Source organism: Mycteria americana, chromosome 11, assembly GCF_035582795.1.
Source record: "Mycteria americana isolate JAX WOST 10 ecotype Jacksonville Zoo and Gardens chromosome 11, USCA_MyAme_1.0, whole genome shotgun sequence".
Taxonomy (NCBI): Eukaryota; Metazoa; Chordata; class Aves; order Ciconiiformes; family Ciconiidae; genus Mycteria; species Mycteria americana.
Genome location: NC_134375.1, coordinates 3711746 through 3730778, shown reverse-complemented (window position 1 = coordinate 3730778; position 19033 = coordinate 3711746). Strand labels below are relative to the sequence as shown.

Genomic DNA, 19033 nt, shown 5'->3' with positions numbered 1-19033 from the left:
AGCTGAAAATGCTCATAATTCAGAAATGTTTATGAGTAATATTAAACTGGGATCATTGACGCCTAGCTGTTTTGTTGTATAAAGAAATGCTATAATATGCATCTTGTTATCCAGACACAGAGAAAGAAGCACATAACAGCTGTCTTGTGATTAGTTGGACCTTAGATATCCTTAGAGTACAGAATCTATTGCACTGACATCTTCAAGGTTCCTTTAGCAACTTTGAATTTACTGGCATCTTTGAAAAATAGCTATTGCTTGGTCTATCTGTATACCAGGTCACATTGCTGCTTTTTTTTTTTTTTTAATCAAACAATCAGAAACATGTGCATAATGAGAGAAAGTCATATATTTTAGTCCTTTTGTTGTCATGAAATATAGTAAGAAAATAATCCTTTACCACCTCTTTGCACAGACGTCATAGTAAGTAGTAGAAATATAGTCCCTACAGCTGGGAAAGCACAGGATTTGCTTTATTTTATACAGCAATGAGGAAAGCCAAGATTGGGTAGAAGCCACACATTCTCCATTTCTCCCCGTGTAGACACACACACGTATAAACACCCATCTTGTCCTGTCTTGTGGTGCTGTTGTTGGAGAATGTTACATCCCTCAGAAGAGATGTACTTTCCTTAACTGCGAGGCCTGAGAGGCAAAATGTTTCTCAGCTGTGGTTAGATTAAAAGTTCTATGTTCATGAGCCCTCCTAGGTTCATGCTAGACTGGGAGTGGAAATTAAACTCATGTAAATTGTACAGAGCTAAGGCCTTGTCAATTTAGATTTACAATGTAGCCAAAGTTGACTGTTTTCAATGGAAGGAAAGCAGTTAAAAATGTACATGCAAACCTCTTTTTGTGTTGAGTAAATCCTATCTGCTTAAGGCATTTTACCATGTTGGAACCTTATACTTTAACAGAATACTTCAGATTACCCACTTATGTGTATATGTATAGTATCATTGCTAGGTACTTTTGTGGACATCTTAGATGAAATTATAATATAGACAACACAACGATTTTTCAAAACTAAAAGCAGACATTTTTTGTAGTGGAACGATTTAGCAAAGCCTGTTTAGTTGCCTGAAGGTCAGAAGAACTGATATTACTAGTCATGGGATGTTAACCTCTGGAAGGGGTGGAGTTTATAGGCTTTTGCTCAAAGAATTGTAAATGGCTGCGGATTCCAGATTTTATTACCTTAGAGGAGAAATATGAGTAGCATAAAATGGAATTACTTTGTGACCTGTAGTAGCTGATAGGTGCATCCACAATTCCGTTTTTCTCTTCAGTGTAACCTTGGCATTTTTATTTCCTCTATTCCCAGCATACAGAGCATGTGTGTGATGTGAACAGATGCACAGAAAAAAAAAAACATTTAGTAAGGAAAAAACAACATGCATGAAACACAATCCCTCATATTAAGTGATTGTTAAAATGACAGATTACTTTTTGTTTATTTATTTTTATTTCGCTTCTTCTAAAACTTAATAAAAATCTAAAACATCACAGTTCTAGGCTAGAAATACTCTTACCATTAAACTGCTCTGGCATTATTGATAGACTTTGCTGAAACAAGTTAGTTGTGCTGACTGTGAAAACGGAAAATTCCTGCTAAGGAACTACTACACCCTCTTAGCCTTTGGAGTTTGTACCTAGCAAACCAGACCTCTGGACTTACATGCTTATCTGAGTCTTTCTAAGCTGTAGTATATCTGTACGTAGTGAATTTCCTGTACACACTGTGTTATACTGATTCAGGAGTTTCACAGAATTAATCATGTTATACATAATCAAATTCTCCAAAACATCATCGTCATTCACTGTGTTATAAAGTGAAATATAGCCTAGCTTTAACTTGCTGTTTAGCTCACAGCGGTTTGCAAACTGAAGCCTTTTCAACTGAAAATACAAAGTGATAACACCTAAAGATTGTGAGAATATTTTTATAGAGGTTTTATGGATGATGCAGGAAAACTGTTTAATTTTAACATCTGCTTTGTGTGTAAGACAAAAATTGAGCTCAGTGGCAAGTGATCTATTCAGTGAGCGACTTACGCTTGCACTTGCCTTTAAGCATGTACTCAAGCCTCTTCAGCTGCTTCTCTAGTGCAGGGGAGGTGTCTGTGCAAGGGCCGCTGTCAGTAGGAGTCCTCCTGCCTTCTGATGCCATGGTTGCCGGCAGCTGTTTCTTGGCCACACAGTAACCTCATGGGTGCACCTGCACGTATCGAGTCCCATGGACTGCACAGGATGAACTTGGGCTATAACCAGGACCATGCCTGTAGGCATCCTTCTTCTTCACCCTTGAGGCAGCCCTCCAGATACAAAGTGGACATAACTCTCAATGTCACTTGCTTAAAGGAATTTAAGCCAATGTTTAAATTTTAGATGTCTTTGATTTTCTTTTATTTTTTTTAAAGATGTGTCTGGTTAATTACAAAAATGGACTCCTAAGAAGGTGTCTATTCTCTTTTATTGCTTTATTTGGAAATCTGTTTAAGGAAGACAGTTCCCAGTGTTCATGGCCAGGGATTTGCACTTCATGCTTACAGAAAAATTGACTATTTGGAAGATACTATATAACACCAAGATACTCTGACAACCTAGAATGTACTTTCACCAGATAATTTTCACTTGTGGCAGTTAGAAATTCTGTTGTTTATTCATAGGCAGATCTTACTTTCATTAAGGATAACATGAGACTGTATATTCCATCCCATGGCTGAAGCCTTTGGGAAGGCAGACGGCTGGCTGACCGTTAGGCTAACCTTGCCAACAGTTCAGCCTTAAACACTGTTTGCTTTATAGGACTTGACTTTATCAGTCATGTAGTAACAGGAGTGGCAGTATGAAGGAGCTATAGGTTCCCCTTTTCTTCTACTAGAGGCAATATGTATGTTGTGCAGCATGGAATACAGTAGCATCGCTTTTGTTCCCACCGCAGTGAGAATTTCTTACCTGAAATTTAAGAATAAGAAAGATATCTTACAATCTTTGTTGTCAATGATCAAGGTAGATGAACTAAAGGGTTGTGCTGTGAGTCCTAAAAGGCCGAAGAATGATGGTGACTTTCCTGAGGAAACTTAAGAGAACTGTAACCATTTCTAGCCATTACTACCTTAGCACTTCAGCATAGTTGATCGGGAGTACAGTCACTGTTTTACTTACCTGTAGGCCTGTCAAAACAAAGGATTATTTCAAAATTATAGAGCGGGTCAGTTCCATTATATTCATTTTGCAACAATTTTGGCAGTGTGACACACTAGTTTTGATTCAAAGTAGATCAAATCAAAGTTCCTGTTATCTAGAGGTTAAAGGCTACTTACTTGATTGGGTCTAAAGTCCAAATTAAACAGCCAAAGTGACCAAGTTATTTTAGTTCCATAACATCTATTCCATAACAAGAATAGAATCTATTCTATTCTTAGATTAGAATGTTCTTTTTATAAATCATGCAAAAATAAATCATGACTAAAGATTTCAGATATTGCTGGTAATTTGGAGGAAAATCACCACTATTTAATACCAACAACTTTTTTTTTTTCTTAATATAAAAAACCTTAAGATTTTCAGGCACTTGGGAAGAATGCTGATTAGAATTTGCAAAACTGAAAAATTAATTGTGGAAGACTTCTAATTCTATTCATATGCATGCTATTGAGAGATGCAATTCAAGTCAGTGTTAACTGTCTGTTTAAAAAAAAGTGAAAAATGTTTTTCCAGTTATGCTGCTTTAATTTCACATCTTTTTTTCTTTTTTTTTTTTAATGACTTGCATGCTTACTAAAGCACATAACTGTTCTATAAAACATACTATTAAAATGCAATTGTATTTCATCTGGCCATTCATAATTATTTAGATGGTTATTTTTCCCATATATATTTTTGTCAATTATTCATCTAACTGAACCTTTGTTCTGTGAGCCCAGTAGTTGCCTCTGCTGCCTTTTGAAGTATAGATCAGATCAGCTCAGTCTAGTAGCGTACTTAAGACAGCCATTCTGTTCTAAGGTTAGCCTGAGCCTTGGATGCCAGCAAATCTCATTTGCTTTTATGACATGAGACATCAGAGCCTTCCTAAGAAGAACCTCAAAACTAGGTTAACTGCCCAGTGTTATCCATGCAACGTTACTATACAGCCTAATGCGTTATATGGTGACAAACTAAAGCCAAGTGATAGATGCGGCCTAAACATTCCCCTAAAACCTACACCTGATTGTGAGTTTGCATCTCAACCCTTTGGACATGAGACAATTGGACCTCAGCTCAGGCCCGAACTCATTACAGAGATAACTAGCTTCTTTTAAAATGTCTGTTTCTTTTCTTGTTTTCAGGGATTACAATGGTTGACACAGAAATGCCGTTTTGGCCCATTAATTTTGGAATTAGTCCAGTGGATCTGTCTGCGATGGATGATCATACACATTCCTTTGACATAAAGCCATTTACCACTGTTGATTTTTCAAGCATTTCTTCACCGCACTATGAAGATATTCCTCTTGCAAGAACTGATCAGACAACCATTGATTATAAATATGATATCAAGCTCCAGGATTGCCAAAGTATGCTTTTAATTTTTTTTAGTATTTCCTTCATGTTCACATTTGCTTCATTCTCTGGAAAGTGTACTATCAGCAAAAGGATTTAGAAGTATTCAGATGCCTAAATGCTGGTATCCTGTGTCATCAGAGATGTCCGCAAGATATTCTTGCAAGGCAGATAGAGAAGATAGAATACATATAGCAGACCTTCACCCTTCCAGAGCAGCAGCTGGAGATTAGGCAAGGTATCATAAAGTATCTAAAATGACATTAAACACTTTTTATTAGACACATGAACCCTACCATTTGTTTCTGAAACCTCCAGTCTCCTATTCATGTACCTCGTGTGTAAATTGTCCTTTGAAGTTCTATGCATACAATGCAGAATAAATATCCTGGATGTTAAAAAATGCCCCAGCATACAGAGCGTATTAATATGTGTAGCTTTTACATTCCAAACGGCCTAAGAAACTGATGGAGTAGAAATACTGGCTACATCTGAGTCACTATGTTGGTATAACTTTTATCAGTGTTCCTAATGCAGGCGTAACCTTGGAGCTTCGTGGGCTAGTATTATTTATACACTATGAAAAACACCCCTCTTTCACCAGTTACAGTAAAAAAAAGTACACGGAACTCTCCTTTTAAGAAAAGAAGTGACCTATTCTTAAATGAGTTGTTACTGCATTCCTGCTCAAAGTAGGAATGTCAGGTTGCTGTGCCTGGAACTTTTTTAAAGATCCACTTAGCCTACTTAGATCTGACATCACTTTTGTTTGTAGTAATCTGTACAGGAATTCTTTCAGGGAATTCTTGCTAGGAAAATTGTGGTATTTAATTTTGGTTGTACAGAGAAGCAGGTGCTGCGTACTTCTGGGTTACTTATAAAATTAATTAAAAGACATTTTTCCAGCTAATTTATTTTGTTTAATTGGAAATGTCCATAACTCTTTAATAACAAGCTAGAGAGTGCAGTAGAGTTTAGGTAGGATAAATCCTCTTTGTCTTTACTTAGATAATTTTCCACTTTTCTTTTTTTTTCCTAGTTTATATAGGAAAGAAAACTTTCTAGTTTGTATAGTGTAGCCAGCCTGGAAAAGAAAAACATTCACCTTATTGTAATACTCTGTCTGCTACATCATTCCTGAGACGTGATCTGACGTAATGTTATAGTGTCAAATGCCACAGCTTTCTTCTATGACCAGTAATGATTGATTTAAAGATATCACATTTGGTTGGTTGAGCTTGTTCAATATTACAGGTTGCTCACTTAATGAGAAACTTTCAGAAGAGAAAATGAATCTCTAAACTGCATCCAAAGTTGAACAGTGTTCCCCAGGAGAGAGCTAAATTTCTTTAAATATCCAATATTATATTATCCAATATATATATTATCCAATAATATATTATTCAGTGTATAGGTCTATTAGATGCTTAAATATTTTTTAGACTACATTAGAAACTCCAGTCCATCTCCCTGCAGTAGTTCTGAACACCTTAAAGTAATAGAACCAGATTAGACTCTGAGAAATGTAAGGCCTTTCAAGTATGAGGTCTCCATATGTAAATTTTTAATATCCCTATCTTCAAATAATTCCACACTACAGAGCTGAAAACTGAGTCTGTAATAGACTTTCTACGTCAGAATCTGCCACTTCAAGGTTTTCCAGCCTATACACTGCCAGTCAAATAGCTGCTCACAGTTTACATCCCTTTACATCCTTTGTTTACCACTCGTTTTTGTGTTATGAAACAGACCTATGAATCTGTCTGTTTACTGTGATTGCCTGTGATTATTCCTTGCTTTTTCTTCTAGATCTTTAGTTATAGTTTGAGTTTATCATTTAAATCTTCTCTATACACAGGTGCAATCAAAATGGAGCCTCCGTCCCCACCCTATTTTTCAGAAAAAGTCCAGTTATACAATAAACCTCATGAGGAGTCTTCCAACTCCCTTATGGCTATTGAATGCCGTGTGTGTGGGGACAAGGCCTCTGGATTTCATTATGGTGTGCATGCGTGTGAGGGTTGTAAGGTAAGTTGTCACAAAGGTATTTTTTCTCAAGTAAGATTTGATACTATTTTCATCTGAATAATCACTTGGTAAGACCAGAGATCTGTGCTTTTTAAAAAAAGTTTTAGGTCTTTAACTAAATTGTTCCACATATACTGGATATACTTTATGACTTAACAAGTGGAAGTTTTTTAAAATATAATTTGGGGTTTTTTTATTATTTATGTTACTGATCATTTATGTTACTGATCTATTAAAATTTTTTGTGCATTTCTTCTACTTCTGTCGATTATGCAATTATATTTCATTCCTGCTGTCTTGGAGGTCACTTAGAACGCAGCAAAAGCAGACTCGTGCCCAACTCCAAAGCTCAATACTCTGAGCAATTTAAAATTCACACTCTCATATTCTGATTTATTAGAGTTTCTTTACCCAGTTTACACATTTCTAGGTTACTACAGAAAAGTCTAATGGTATTAAAGAATGTGGCTTTCTGCTTTAAAACTCCACTGGCTTTTTTATGTCAGTGATATTTAGTGTTTATAACACATAGAGGACAAATGAATGGTGTAAAAATTGACCATTCCCAAGAATGAGAAAGAAATGCCAGAGAAAGAAATTAATAATAATTCATTAAGTTCAAAGACAAATATTACAGGGTTTAATATGAAATTCCCATTTTCTCTATTTTCAATATCTTGAGGAAAATAACTAATAGGAAAGACCCAATGCAGAGCTCAAATAAAATTTGTAGCACTGAATTAGGAACACACATAAAGCAGTAAGTAAGTATGCTGTTGATTACTTAAATTACAGTGAATTCTAGAAATAAGAGTTGGCATTATGCTTTTATTGTTATTATTTGCTGTGAGGAAAAATTAATTGTTACAAGGAACAAATTATGATAAATTTGGATAAACTTTATTAATTGATTATGAGTTATCTGAGAAAGCATCTTTAAACTGTAAAGAGACAGAATTGTGAATTTCCATAATGATTTCTCTCTTGATAAGACTTCATAAGACTTCTGTGGAATAATTTCCATGAGTTTGGCACCAAGTTTTTGGATTTTTCATGTGTCAATGTACTTTGCAAACTTGTAATATCCAAACAATGGAGATAAAATAGAAAATAAAACAACCTAGAAAATAGAACGCAGGAATAAATATTGCAAAATTAGTTCAGCACTTTGTAAAAACAAAGAAATAGAATAGATGAAAGAATACAAATTCCCTTTAAGTACTCAGGCTCAAAAAGAAAAATAAATATTTGAAATAGAATGAAAAAATACTTAGTTGGGAAAGAAAATTTAAACAAACAGATAACCCATAACCTTTTTTATTTACTTGAGATTAGACTGCTGTTGGCAGAATTTTTAGTTTGTTGTGATTTATAAAAACAATTTCTACATTGGTAGTGAACTTCAAATTTTGAACATTTCATGTTCACTTTATAACAAGTTGTCCCTTGAGCAGTGGAACAAATGGAGCTTTGCTTCATTTGCTAGTGTTCTTCATGCTGAGCACGTCTGTAGAGCTCTCAACTTACGTCTCTAGTATCCTTTAAACCCCATTGATTCCCATAAGCTTCCCCAGCTATTTGAGATTTTTATCTCTCTATCAAACTAGATTGACAATGGCTAACAAGATCAGAACAGGAGCACACTGATAAGCAGACAGTATGATCACATGAGCCTTGCTTCCTTTGGCAATCTGTCTAAAAGTTAAGTTCAGTGTGTATACAGAAAGGTGCTTTGTGTGCATGGAGAAGCGGGACGATGACACTGGCAGTTTTCTTGCATCCTTTTACATGCTTTTATGTTTATTCCAGGGCTTTTTTCGAAGAACAATCAGATTAAAGCTAATTTATGACAGGTGTGATCTTAATTGCCGCATCCATAAGAAAAGCAGAAATAAATGTCAATACTGCAGATTTCAGAAATGCCTTGCCGTGGGAATGTCACATAATGGTAAGTGCACATAGCATATTTTAAAACAATAATTGTTCATCTGAAAAATAACATGAAACATTAATATGATTACTGAATGTACTGCTTTAACATCTAGAGTCTTCTGTTTCTTTACACTAGGCAGTTTAGAAATACGTGTCAGAGAGATTGCCTCTGAGTTTAGGACACTATGTATATGATTGGAGATTACTTTCAACATAAAAATCAGATAGGTAGAGATCTGCACTTATCGATGTAATACATAATGTAACATATGAGTTGTATTTACTCTCCATCATTCTTGCTTGTTACACTGTTGGTTGTTCTTCCTGAACAACCTTCTTAGTGTAATTGTTAGTTTTCAGTTCATCTTATTTTCTGACAAGACTCTTTTGCATACTGTAGCTCAATATCCCTTTCCTGTAAGCAGAAAACTTAGTTATGAAAAATGGACTAGAGAATTTACTGAAACTTTGTGAATAATAACAACTTGAATTTGATGCCTAGGACACTTATTGAGGACTGTCGATGCACTATCGAGCATCATTAAGTTAACGCTTCCTCATACTAGATCACAACATACTTTAAATGAATGGCCCAGACCCTGTACTGTTTTAAAAAAACCTGTCCTCCCTCTTCCTAGGATACCCACATCTGGGCATAGATTCCAATGTGTGGTAAGTAAGAGTGTAGTGTTTCTTAGCATGCCCATTCAGCTGTCGGCCTCTCATCATATAGCGTGTATAGCTGTGATTCCTGTGTAATATGCACTGTCTGACCTCTCCACCATCCAGAGGTGAATATCCCCTCCCATCTGTGAACTGTAAGCAGCGTTTCCATTTTGAGTGTGTTGTAGTCTTAGATTGCAATGGTGTTCGCAATTGTGTGTGGTCCTGTGATTGCCGCCTTTATAGTAGGTAAGCAGATAGCATTAAGCATATCGTGATACTGCTCTCGCATAGAATTTAGAAGAAAGTCCCTCTGAACTTTAAAATTAACGTATCAATTAATGTGGAAATACTTACGAATGTTTGGACAGAAAGACATAATGAAGATTCTTTGCTGCCTTGCTTTGGCAAAGTTGAGTAAAAACAGGAATTAAATGTCATAACATAGAGACTTATGTAATTCTAAGGGTAAAGAATTGCAAACATGACTGGGAAAATAATTTCTCTGTGGTTTTTTTAGAACTTTCATTATTTTCAATATAAAAAATGAGTGTACTGTCCCCAAGAGGAAAACTTAACTGTGGTTTGCAAACTTAATACATGCAGTGAATGTAAATTGGTATGGGAAATGTTTTGCTAATACAAAATAGGGTTTTCAAGTTCCTGGGATGCAACAGTAATGCTTAAAAATAAATCTAATTTTGAAATGCTACTGTGAGTATTTTTATAGTAATTCAGGAGGTTTTATTATTATTATTTTCAAGGTGCATGCCAAATTCTCTCATAACCTAGCAACGCGGCTTCCAATTATGTCAATGGGAACCATGTGCAGTTCTATCAAGAAGAGGAAGGCCAAGACCGTTCTCTCTGGCTTAGTAACATAAAAGGCCCAAGAAATATTTTTAAAATGAACATTTCACCTGCCATTTTCTCCTGTTCAATCACTGCCAAGGCAGAAGCTGTGGCACCAGCAGGAGCCATGGTTATGGGAGTCCGGGGGAGGCATAGAGAGGAAGGGGAAAGGGCAAAGCCATTTGTCCCAGGGCTTGAAGGAACACTTTCATTTGCTCTCACCGTGAGTTCACCTAACAGGGAATTAGTAGTGTTTATATTCAAGTATTGGCTTCTACATTTGCCTTTTTTGCCCACTCTGGTTACATTACATTTCATGAAACAACACCCTTAGTCCTCCATCATTTATAAACAAACAAACCCATCCAAAAGAACTAAATTTTGCCTTTGAAGACACAGGCCTATATAAAGAAGCATGCAGAAATGCAACAGTGGATGTTGTCAACGACACTGAGACACATTTTTATGTTACATCTACAGATTAAAGTTGGTCCATTTGCGTAGTGAAATTATCTGCATTTTAAATGCTTGGAATCAGAATGTGGATTATTTGTGCCTGAGGGTTCCAATCTATGACTGTCTTTGCATAGATATATTATTGCAAAATGAATAGGGTACTTACAAAAATGGGGAATGCAAGGAGACACTTAGCAGCTACAGCCACATTTTTTCACGTATAAATGCTACATACCACTTGGCTGAAGGTTAAAAAAGACAGTAGTGTTCTCATGCTTTGAATATTGTTTTCCTTTCCTTCTCTAGCCACAGTGCTGCTCTGTGTTTAACCCTTAACTGCTCAGATTGTATTCTGAAGTACCACTAAGCAGAAGCTTGGTTCTTTTATTTTAGAAATTTCATTAATTTTTTCTCTTCTACTGAAAGTAATATTTATATAAAACCAACTACTGTAATGGGACAAAGAGGACACATGGCAGTACGTCTTTATTATCAGTTCTGGGAGCAGTGAACTGCTCAGTCTGGGCACATCCCTCCAGTAAACTTGGACAGGTACCTGGCTTTTATCTTGTGTTTTCTAGTGTAAGAAACTGTGTTTATAGTCTATTTGGGGCTCATTTATGCTCAAAAATAATCTAGACAATCAGAAGAGTGCTATACACAATAGTCTATAAGCAATCGTAGTGACTTCTCCAAGCCATAAAATGTGGCATAAGGATATATATTCTAGTTTTTCCACAGAAAGGCGAAGAATATCACGTAGCATGTAGTTTCTTACTATATTCACTATTGGTTTTATGTCACTGACATTTGGTGAATATTGTAAATGCAAGTAAAAGAAATAACTGCCAAAAGAAAGAGAGAGAGAGATCATACGTTCCAGCTGCAGGCACATGCCCAAACTTGCAGAGTCTTCTATTACTGTGAAAGAAATTGCCATCTGAACCCCTTCCCTCCTTGCAGCATGAGCAGCGAGCCGTATTTCCAGATCGCTTTACCAGCTCGCTGGCTTGTCCCTGCCCTTCCCGACCCTACAGATCCTGCCTTGATCCACTTCCCAGGCTCCCAGGAGATAAGGAAGCTGGGCCTGCTGTGAGGGTAGATGGAGGAGAGAGGAGAGAGAGTAGCAAGGAGGATAAGTGGTCCAGGGAAATAGAAGATGAGGCCAGGGTCACAGGAGGGAGGTGGAGAAAGAAGCAGAAAAGGGAGAAGATCATGCCACCCATCCTTGAAATTTTCCTCAACCACCAAAAATGCTGTGAACTCTTATCCACCCCGTGAACTCTCCTTTTTCCACCCTAGCCTCTGTAAGTATCATCAATCCCTCCTACTTCTCCTCTCACCCCAAATCCCACTTTCCAAATTCCTTCGCTAAACCTCCTGGTGCCTGACCTCTCCCTGACTTTTGTCTCAGTCCCCTGAAAATGACAATGACTTCTCTAAAAGGAAACTACTAAGCTAGTACCACAAAATTGAATTTTGCCCCAAATTTTGCCTGCAATGCTAATAAACATTGAACAGAGTCTGCTGCAACTAATATAATATTTATAAAATATATTCTAAACATTAAAAAAAATATTTGTAAACTATCCTTTTGCCTATCAAATTATAAGATAGGAATATTTGATTCACAACCCTCTAACTTTATGTTGTTAACGAATTGCTATATTTAAAATATACTTTTGGGTCCTGATCACCTTTTGTTTAGGAAACTTTATTCTCATAATTTGTGAATTATGTCAGAAATCTTCCAAGACACACATTTTCATGAAATAGGGACAGTGTTTAAAAGTGGATCATGAAAGATCCACTGCTATTAATCCATCCTACAAACACACATTTAGAAAGAAACAAACACATGTGGAAATGATAGACTGCTAATAAACATACAATCCATACAAAAATAAAGATGCATAACAAACTTTACCCCAAGTACAGTTTTCACACACTAAACACAAGAAAATATTATGAGATTCCTGAGGGATTTCATTATTGCTGAATTTTTTTATGTAAAAGTCTGATATTATGATGGCAGGCAACAAGATACACCCTAAGGATTTATATAGTACGGAAAACAGTAAGATCTCGTTTCCATTCTTAGTGAAATCCATTCATGTATTTAGAAGAAGACTCGATCCTATCTGCTAAATACAACCTCTGCTAATATTAGTGCCTGTCTTGCTGCGCTGATAGACACGTGATCTGATAGCTGGCAATCCCGCTCAACAGGTTGTTAAACCAAGGGTGGGTGGTTTAGGCCAGTAAAAGACAACCCCCGCTACACCGCTTCGATTAGCTAATCAGCTAGTGCATTCTTTGATAACAACGGGTAGTTTGGACTGATTTGACATTGATGTAATAGCTTTCTGTGCTATGAGTAAGCTTGCTTTGTTATAGCTAACTCAATTCTGAACGTAGCATGCAAGCATTCAAGAGCAGAAGTTAATGCTTCTAACCTAGTTTACCATATAACAACACGTGTGCTAATTTGCTTTCAAAGTCATCTCCTCAGCATTTTAACAGACCTGCTGTATAATTCTATGTTACCTTAGGCAGTAGTACTTATTTCTTTTGTTGTTTGTGGGGTTTTTTTTTCCTTTTTCATTTACCCAAAAGGAATTTCAAATAGTCTTTTTTTAAAAAGAAACCAGGAATCTGATCTTCGTAGAAAAGTTAGCATCATGAGGCCCCGTGCCAATCCTATGCCAAATATTCCTTGAAAATATATAGCAAATTTCTATGCGGCTTTAATCATGTATCATTTGATATCGTCTTCCTCCACGTCTTTGGGCTTTAACTCCAAAATTGATTATACATAAGGGTGCTTGCAGTCATAAAATTTAGCACAGGGAAGACAATGCTCTGATTTAACATTAATGTTCACAGGGGTTTTTGACTGTATATATAAAAATTATACAAATTCTCAAACACGTTGAAACAAAACATTAGATATGATTCCAACAAGGAAGAGTACTGAAACAAATAGCAAAGTAATAAATAATATTTGGTTTTTATAGCATTTTCATGCAGAGATCTGAAAGCACTTTTAAGGAAAATAAGTATCACCATCACAAGCAAAATAAAAATAAATGATAAGTTAAAGAAGGCATCTACTCTAGAACTATTAACAGTAAATTAAATATTCACAGTATGATGAACTCCAATGCAATCTGTAAATTAATGAAAATAATTTTATATTAGAAGCACTAATATAATATTATTAGAGGCTGATAACACCTGCCGACTTTGCAAAGGTAATTTGGTATCCTTTTTGGGGATAGATAAGCACACCAGAAATGTGATTCTGGAACACCCTTTAGTCAATCTTACTCTCCACTAAAAAAATGAACACAATGTAAGTTGTCATTTATTATAAATTCTACACCGGTGTTATTGTAAACTTTTAACAGAGAACTATCAAAAATATGTTGTTTAGCAATACCAAATTGCTAGCACAAAGACTGTAATTTACTTTCCAAGAGACTCTTGGACAGGAGACACGAGACTATGCACAGGAATCAGGGTATAGGATAAGGGGCATATTTAGAAAACATAGTATACATACTAGGCTGTCATTTTATACTCAAAAATAAAAGAAACCTATTTTATACTGACAGTATCAGTGCCACAGCAGATAGATAATAGTTATGTGGAAAACTGCCATAAGTTTTAAAAAAGAAACTACCCCCCTCAATTCTGGCAACCTTACTTGAAAAAAACAGGCAGTAGGCTATTCACCCAGGCAGGAATTTCTAGCAAGATGTTTGTTACCAGTCTGGTTTCTGTTCTTTAAAAGAATACAATTATACAGCTTAGTCAGTTATTCTCTAATGACAAAACAATCTCTGTTTTGAAAATCCCTGATCTTTTCAATAAAATCTCTACATTAAACAACTCTATTTCAGTAATCAGCGTCATAGCTGGTGTATACACTGTGGTATATCCTTAAGAACGTTCCAGTAGATACCTGATTAGGGGGGGGAGAGAAGAAGAAAAAAAAAAGGTGGAAAAAAAGAAAATAAATTCCTATTGTTTTTAATGCCTTGGGGAAGTGTATAAATTATTTTAGAGCTAAGTTAATATTAAAACATAGGAAGGGGAAGCAATATACTGTCCCTTTTTTTTTTTTATGCCTTGTTTGTAAAAATGACCTTGATGAAAGGGAGTCTTATGCCAGTGAGATTCCAGATTAGAAACTTGCTTCTGCAAACCCCAGCTCTCAAGAATAGGCCCACAACAGAATCATGTCTCATACAAGTTCAGTCAAGCTCTGTTTCCATAATACTTAGAGTTAGTATGCTTACAGAATGAGCTTATAGAACTCACAGCAGGCTGTTAGGGATGCATAATTTATTGCAAACATATTATAAAGATAGTATATATAATGTTATAAATGTATTCCATGTAAAATATCAAAATAGCTTACATGTAGGGTTTATAATAACAAAATATTTTTCTGGTCCAAAGCACCTAGTTCCCGATATGATTGTGAAATCTCTCAAAGGACATGCTCCTTAGAGTTCCCCAAGTATTTCTTACCATGTGTTAAGAAGTATTCAGGTCATAATATATTGCACTCCGTACATTTCTGGAAGTGATCAACATTTTATAGACCTGGGCAACCCTGATATCCTTTTTTTATTAACAGTCCTTTATATGAGGCTAATATTTGCCTTGCTTTCTTTCCAGATTAAAAGGCCCACTGTAATAGTCTGAGAAGTCTTGCTAGACTTCACTTAGGTCTTCAGTTTGCAAATTCTTCCTCAAAAAAACATGGTGAGGAGGAGTTGAATGTGTTGGCAAGAACCCAATCAGAAGCATCACAGTATCACAAGATTTTTTCTATTGATGAAGTTATTGCAAAATGCACATTTGAAAAGTGGACAAATTAATCATAAAACATAATCCTATGAATGTCACAGATTTAATATTAAATTAACATTACATCTGAAACCAGGTTTAGTGATGAATATAATAGCTTTTAACAAAAATATGAATTTAACAAATGTCTAGCCGCACTGTTCAACATGGACTTTTAATTAACATTTAATACTTTTATTAGCTATATTATTATAACACCTTCTTGACCCCACATTTTAGTTATACTTGCTCTCCCTGTTAGAACTTCTTACAATATCTACGTAATTATATATTTTAGCTTTATTATATTGATGACAGTTTGATTCTTTTTATTGAATCAGTCCTTAAGTATCACCAAAAAAATAATCTGTAAATGCTATAAAATTCTCATTGAGTTTTCACTCTATTTACTTCATTAAATACTTCATACTTCATTCATTTTACATCTTCAAGAATGTCTAAAATGCAGATATTAGTATCATGGTTTAAATTATCAACATCCATGCATGGATTTTTAAAAAACCCCAAAGGATTTGTGTTAACTACAAATAAAAATTTTTAATAGTGAGAGAATCCATTTTAACTGCAAAATGAAAATACCAAAATGGTCTTGATTCACAGTGTTAATGGAAGAATATGTAGCTGAATTAATTCCTTTGTAGTGATGCTGAATTTTTTCATCTTTTTATTTAGGTTACACTAAGTACAAATATGAACTCTCCTTTTGTTCGCTATCAGTTTTTTATACATCACTAGCATTACCATATGTTCATCCATTCACGTTACTTCTTTACAGAATGGTGTCAGTCTCTTTGAGCCGTTGTAGTATGTCATCTAAACTAATATGAAGTTAATTTTTCTTTAAATGTTTCGCTCTCAGAAATAAGGAGGGCTGGCAGTGATGTCTCCCTGAAAACTAGTGTTTCCCATGAGAGAGAAAAAAATATACATGGCATAGTATATGATCCAAAACAAATATCAGCTGAAATTATTCAAAATTTCCTGTATGAAAAGTTATAAGCAACAGACATTTTCAGGGGAAAAAATCAGAATCTGTTAATTTGTACCTATTGATCTAGGTGTCCTTTCATCATGATTTTTATTCTGACATTTTATTCTGACAACTCTAAGAATACCCAAGCAAATATGAAATATAGAGCATGCATCATCCGAAGATTAAGTTTGCTGAAAGAGAAATGTAGTACAGTTGTGAAAATAAACAACGTTGTTTCTACAGCCATGAAATAAGGGAACTGAACAATAAATATAATATATGACAAATGTTTTTAATATGTTTTTTGACACAATTATTTATTCTTGGGAAAAAAGTGTCATTTTTGTCCATCAGCATGCTGCAAGCATCCTCATAAAGGGAAAGGGGCTGGTCGTTTCCAAAATAAACGGCCCTAGTATAATCGTTCATATGTATGATCTTAACAGCACTTTTACTTTATCCAGGGAAGACATTAACTGCTGAAAAAATATTTATAATATTTCTATTTCCTCCTAAGGCCAAAATGCAAACCTTTATTTCTTCCTTCTGTTTTTTTATTTTGATGCTCTTTTGTTCTGTTTTGTTTTCGTAAAATGAAATAGATTCTGTTTGTTGAAATACCATATGATAAATCAGTCTTGATCTTGATGGCTCATTTGAAATATTTTCCAAGTCAGTCCCTATATGAATAAATAGTGTCTTGGATAGGAAGTACATAGGGGTAAAAGCAGGAGGTTTACAGCTTGCCTTACGTTGGTATTGAGCAATTATGAGATCAGATGACTAGGTAGAACCATTTCCTGTTCTTTCAATACTGCATGCACATAGAGTTACCATGAAGGACTCAGCCTTTTCTGGCTTTTTAATTCCCTGCACAACCTTCTTTCTCATTCCTTAATTCTTTTGGTAACATTTTATAGCAATTGCTACATTCTGTTGAACTATTTAGGAATTTATTCCTGCAAGGCATGCGAGTGTTTGGTTTCTAAACAAATGAAGAATCTGAGATCCATATGGTGATTTGCCCAAAACAATACAAGGCTGCGTGGTGGTTCCTACCCTAAGCCAAGCGAATTTTAATATCTTAAAGATTCTTTACATTTTATTTAGATTGGAGGTAGAATCAGTGGTTTTCACCAACTCTGTCAGGTGAGCTGACAATAGTTTTGCATTTCCAAGCAAGATATTGTGATCTTACTGTTTGGGCACATAAATTATTTCCTCTTTGAGATTTGTTTGTTTACATTTCTTTAAAGCACTTCAGCTGTTTTGCCTGTATTACTGGAGAAAATCATCTTTCTCTTACTTGCCGAAGCACTGTTTTAATAAAAATTTGAAGAGCTCATAACAAAGCTATTGAAATATGCTTTTTTAGGTGCAACTGTAGCTATAGTAATTGCTTGTCATCTTCTTCAGCCATCAGGTTTGGGCGAATGCCACAAGCGGAGAAGGAGAAGCTCTTGGCAGAGATTTCCAGCGACATCGACCAGTTAAACCCTGAATCTGCTGATCTACGAGCACTTGCCAAGCATTTGTATGACTCATACATAAAGTCCTTCCCTCTGACCAAAGCCAAGGCGAGGGCGATCTTGACAGGAAAGACGACAGACAAATCAGTTAGTTCCCTCTGTTTTGTTTTTTTCTTTCTTTCTTTTGAGTAAATGATTTACCACATTGACAACACATCTTTTAAAAAAAAAAAAACTTTGCTGTTGGCAGTTACATATTTCAAGCTGTGTCTGAAACACAGGAAATGTTTTTAGATAGGATAAGTAAACATTATTTGAAAAAACTCCAAGTTCACCTAATAAAATACTTGAAACCAGTACAAGAATTTGAAGGTCATCTCAACCTTTTTGTATTCTCTGATCCACTCTTCCCGTTTTCCTTCTCCTTCATCAAAGGTTATCTTCCACACTATCTGTTTAAGGTGGCTATCCAGCTGTCAGGAATTGGTTGCTATACTATTCAAGTATCCATATCATAGCACGTTATCATAGTATATTATCAGTACTAGCTGTACCCAAAGGAATATTCTTTTTTATAAGTGCCAAATGATTCCCAGTACCAACACCATCGCTAGCCTTAACTATGATGCTTATTCTTATGATGCTCTGATGACTTCCTGCATTTAACTGCGTTATCTTGGATCACATCAGTACCCTGTGTTGGTGCAATCTGAATTTTAGGAGAACATACAAGACAATATTTTAAAAGTAAGGAATAGAGATATGTGTATTTGTGGGTTGCTTTGGAAACTCCGCTGGCAATACATAATAATCTTCTGTATCAGTGAGAAGGAGGATAAATAAGATCTGATAATTATGGTAGGTTTTAAATTTTGCCACTATTTTAATACCTAAAGAGCAAAATAGTTTTCCAAAACTAATAACTCTTAATTTGATATATTTGCTCGAATGATTGGCAGAAATTTTATTGTCAGGATTACGACAGAGACTGTATTTTATTTTCTTCAATAATTTCAAAGACAGGAAAGAATTTGGAGGTTTTTAAGGCTTTCTTTCTTTAAAGGCAGTTAAAATCATAATTTAAATACTGTCCCTAATTTTGGTTGTACCCCTCACATAAAAACTTCAGATATGGTGGACACTTACAATTTGAGTAACTTTTCATCAGGGAGTATATAAAGTTTGAACTAGCATAGTTTATTTATTCTGCAGAAAGCTGACACACTAAGTC

At 35.3% G+C, this 19033-nt stretch overlaps 1 protein-coding gene across 3 annotated transcripts in view; it reads left to right on the top strand.

The window, feature by feature from the left end:
• Positions 1-19033, top strand: part of PPARG (peroxisome proliferator activated receptor gamma) — a 63137-nt gene that overhangs the window by 30156 nt on the left and 13948 nt on the right. For all 3 annotated transcript variants that reach the window (XM_075514121.1, XM_075514122.1, XM_075514120.1), the window contains 4 exons: positions 4335-4562; positions 6407-6576; positions 8386-8524; positions 17750-17949. In XM_075514121.1, the coding sequence (XP_075370236.1) occupies positions 4343-4562; positions 6407-6576; positions 8386-8524; positions 17750-17949 (729 nt within the window). In that variant the 5' untranslated portion in view covers positions 4335-4342. The remainder of the gene's footprint in view (positions 1-4334; positions 4563-6406; positions 6577-8385; positions 8525-17749; positions 17950-19033) is intronic.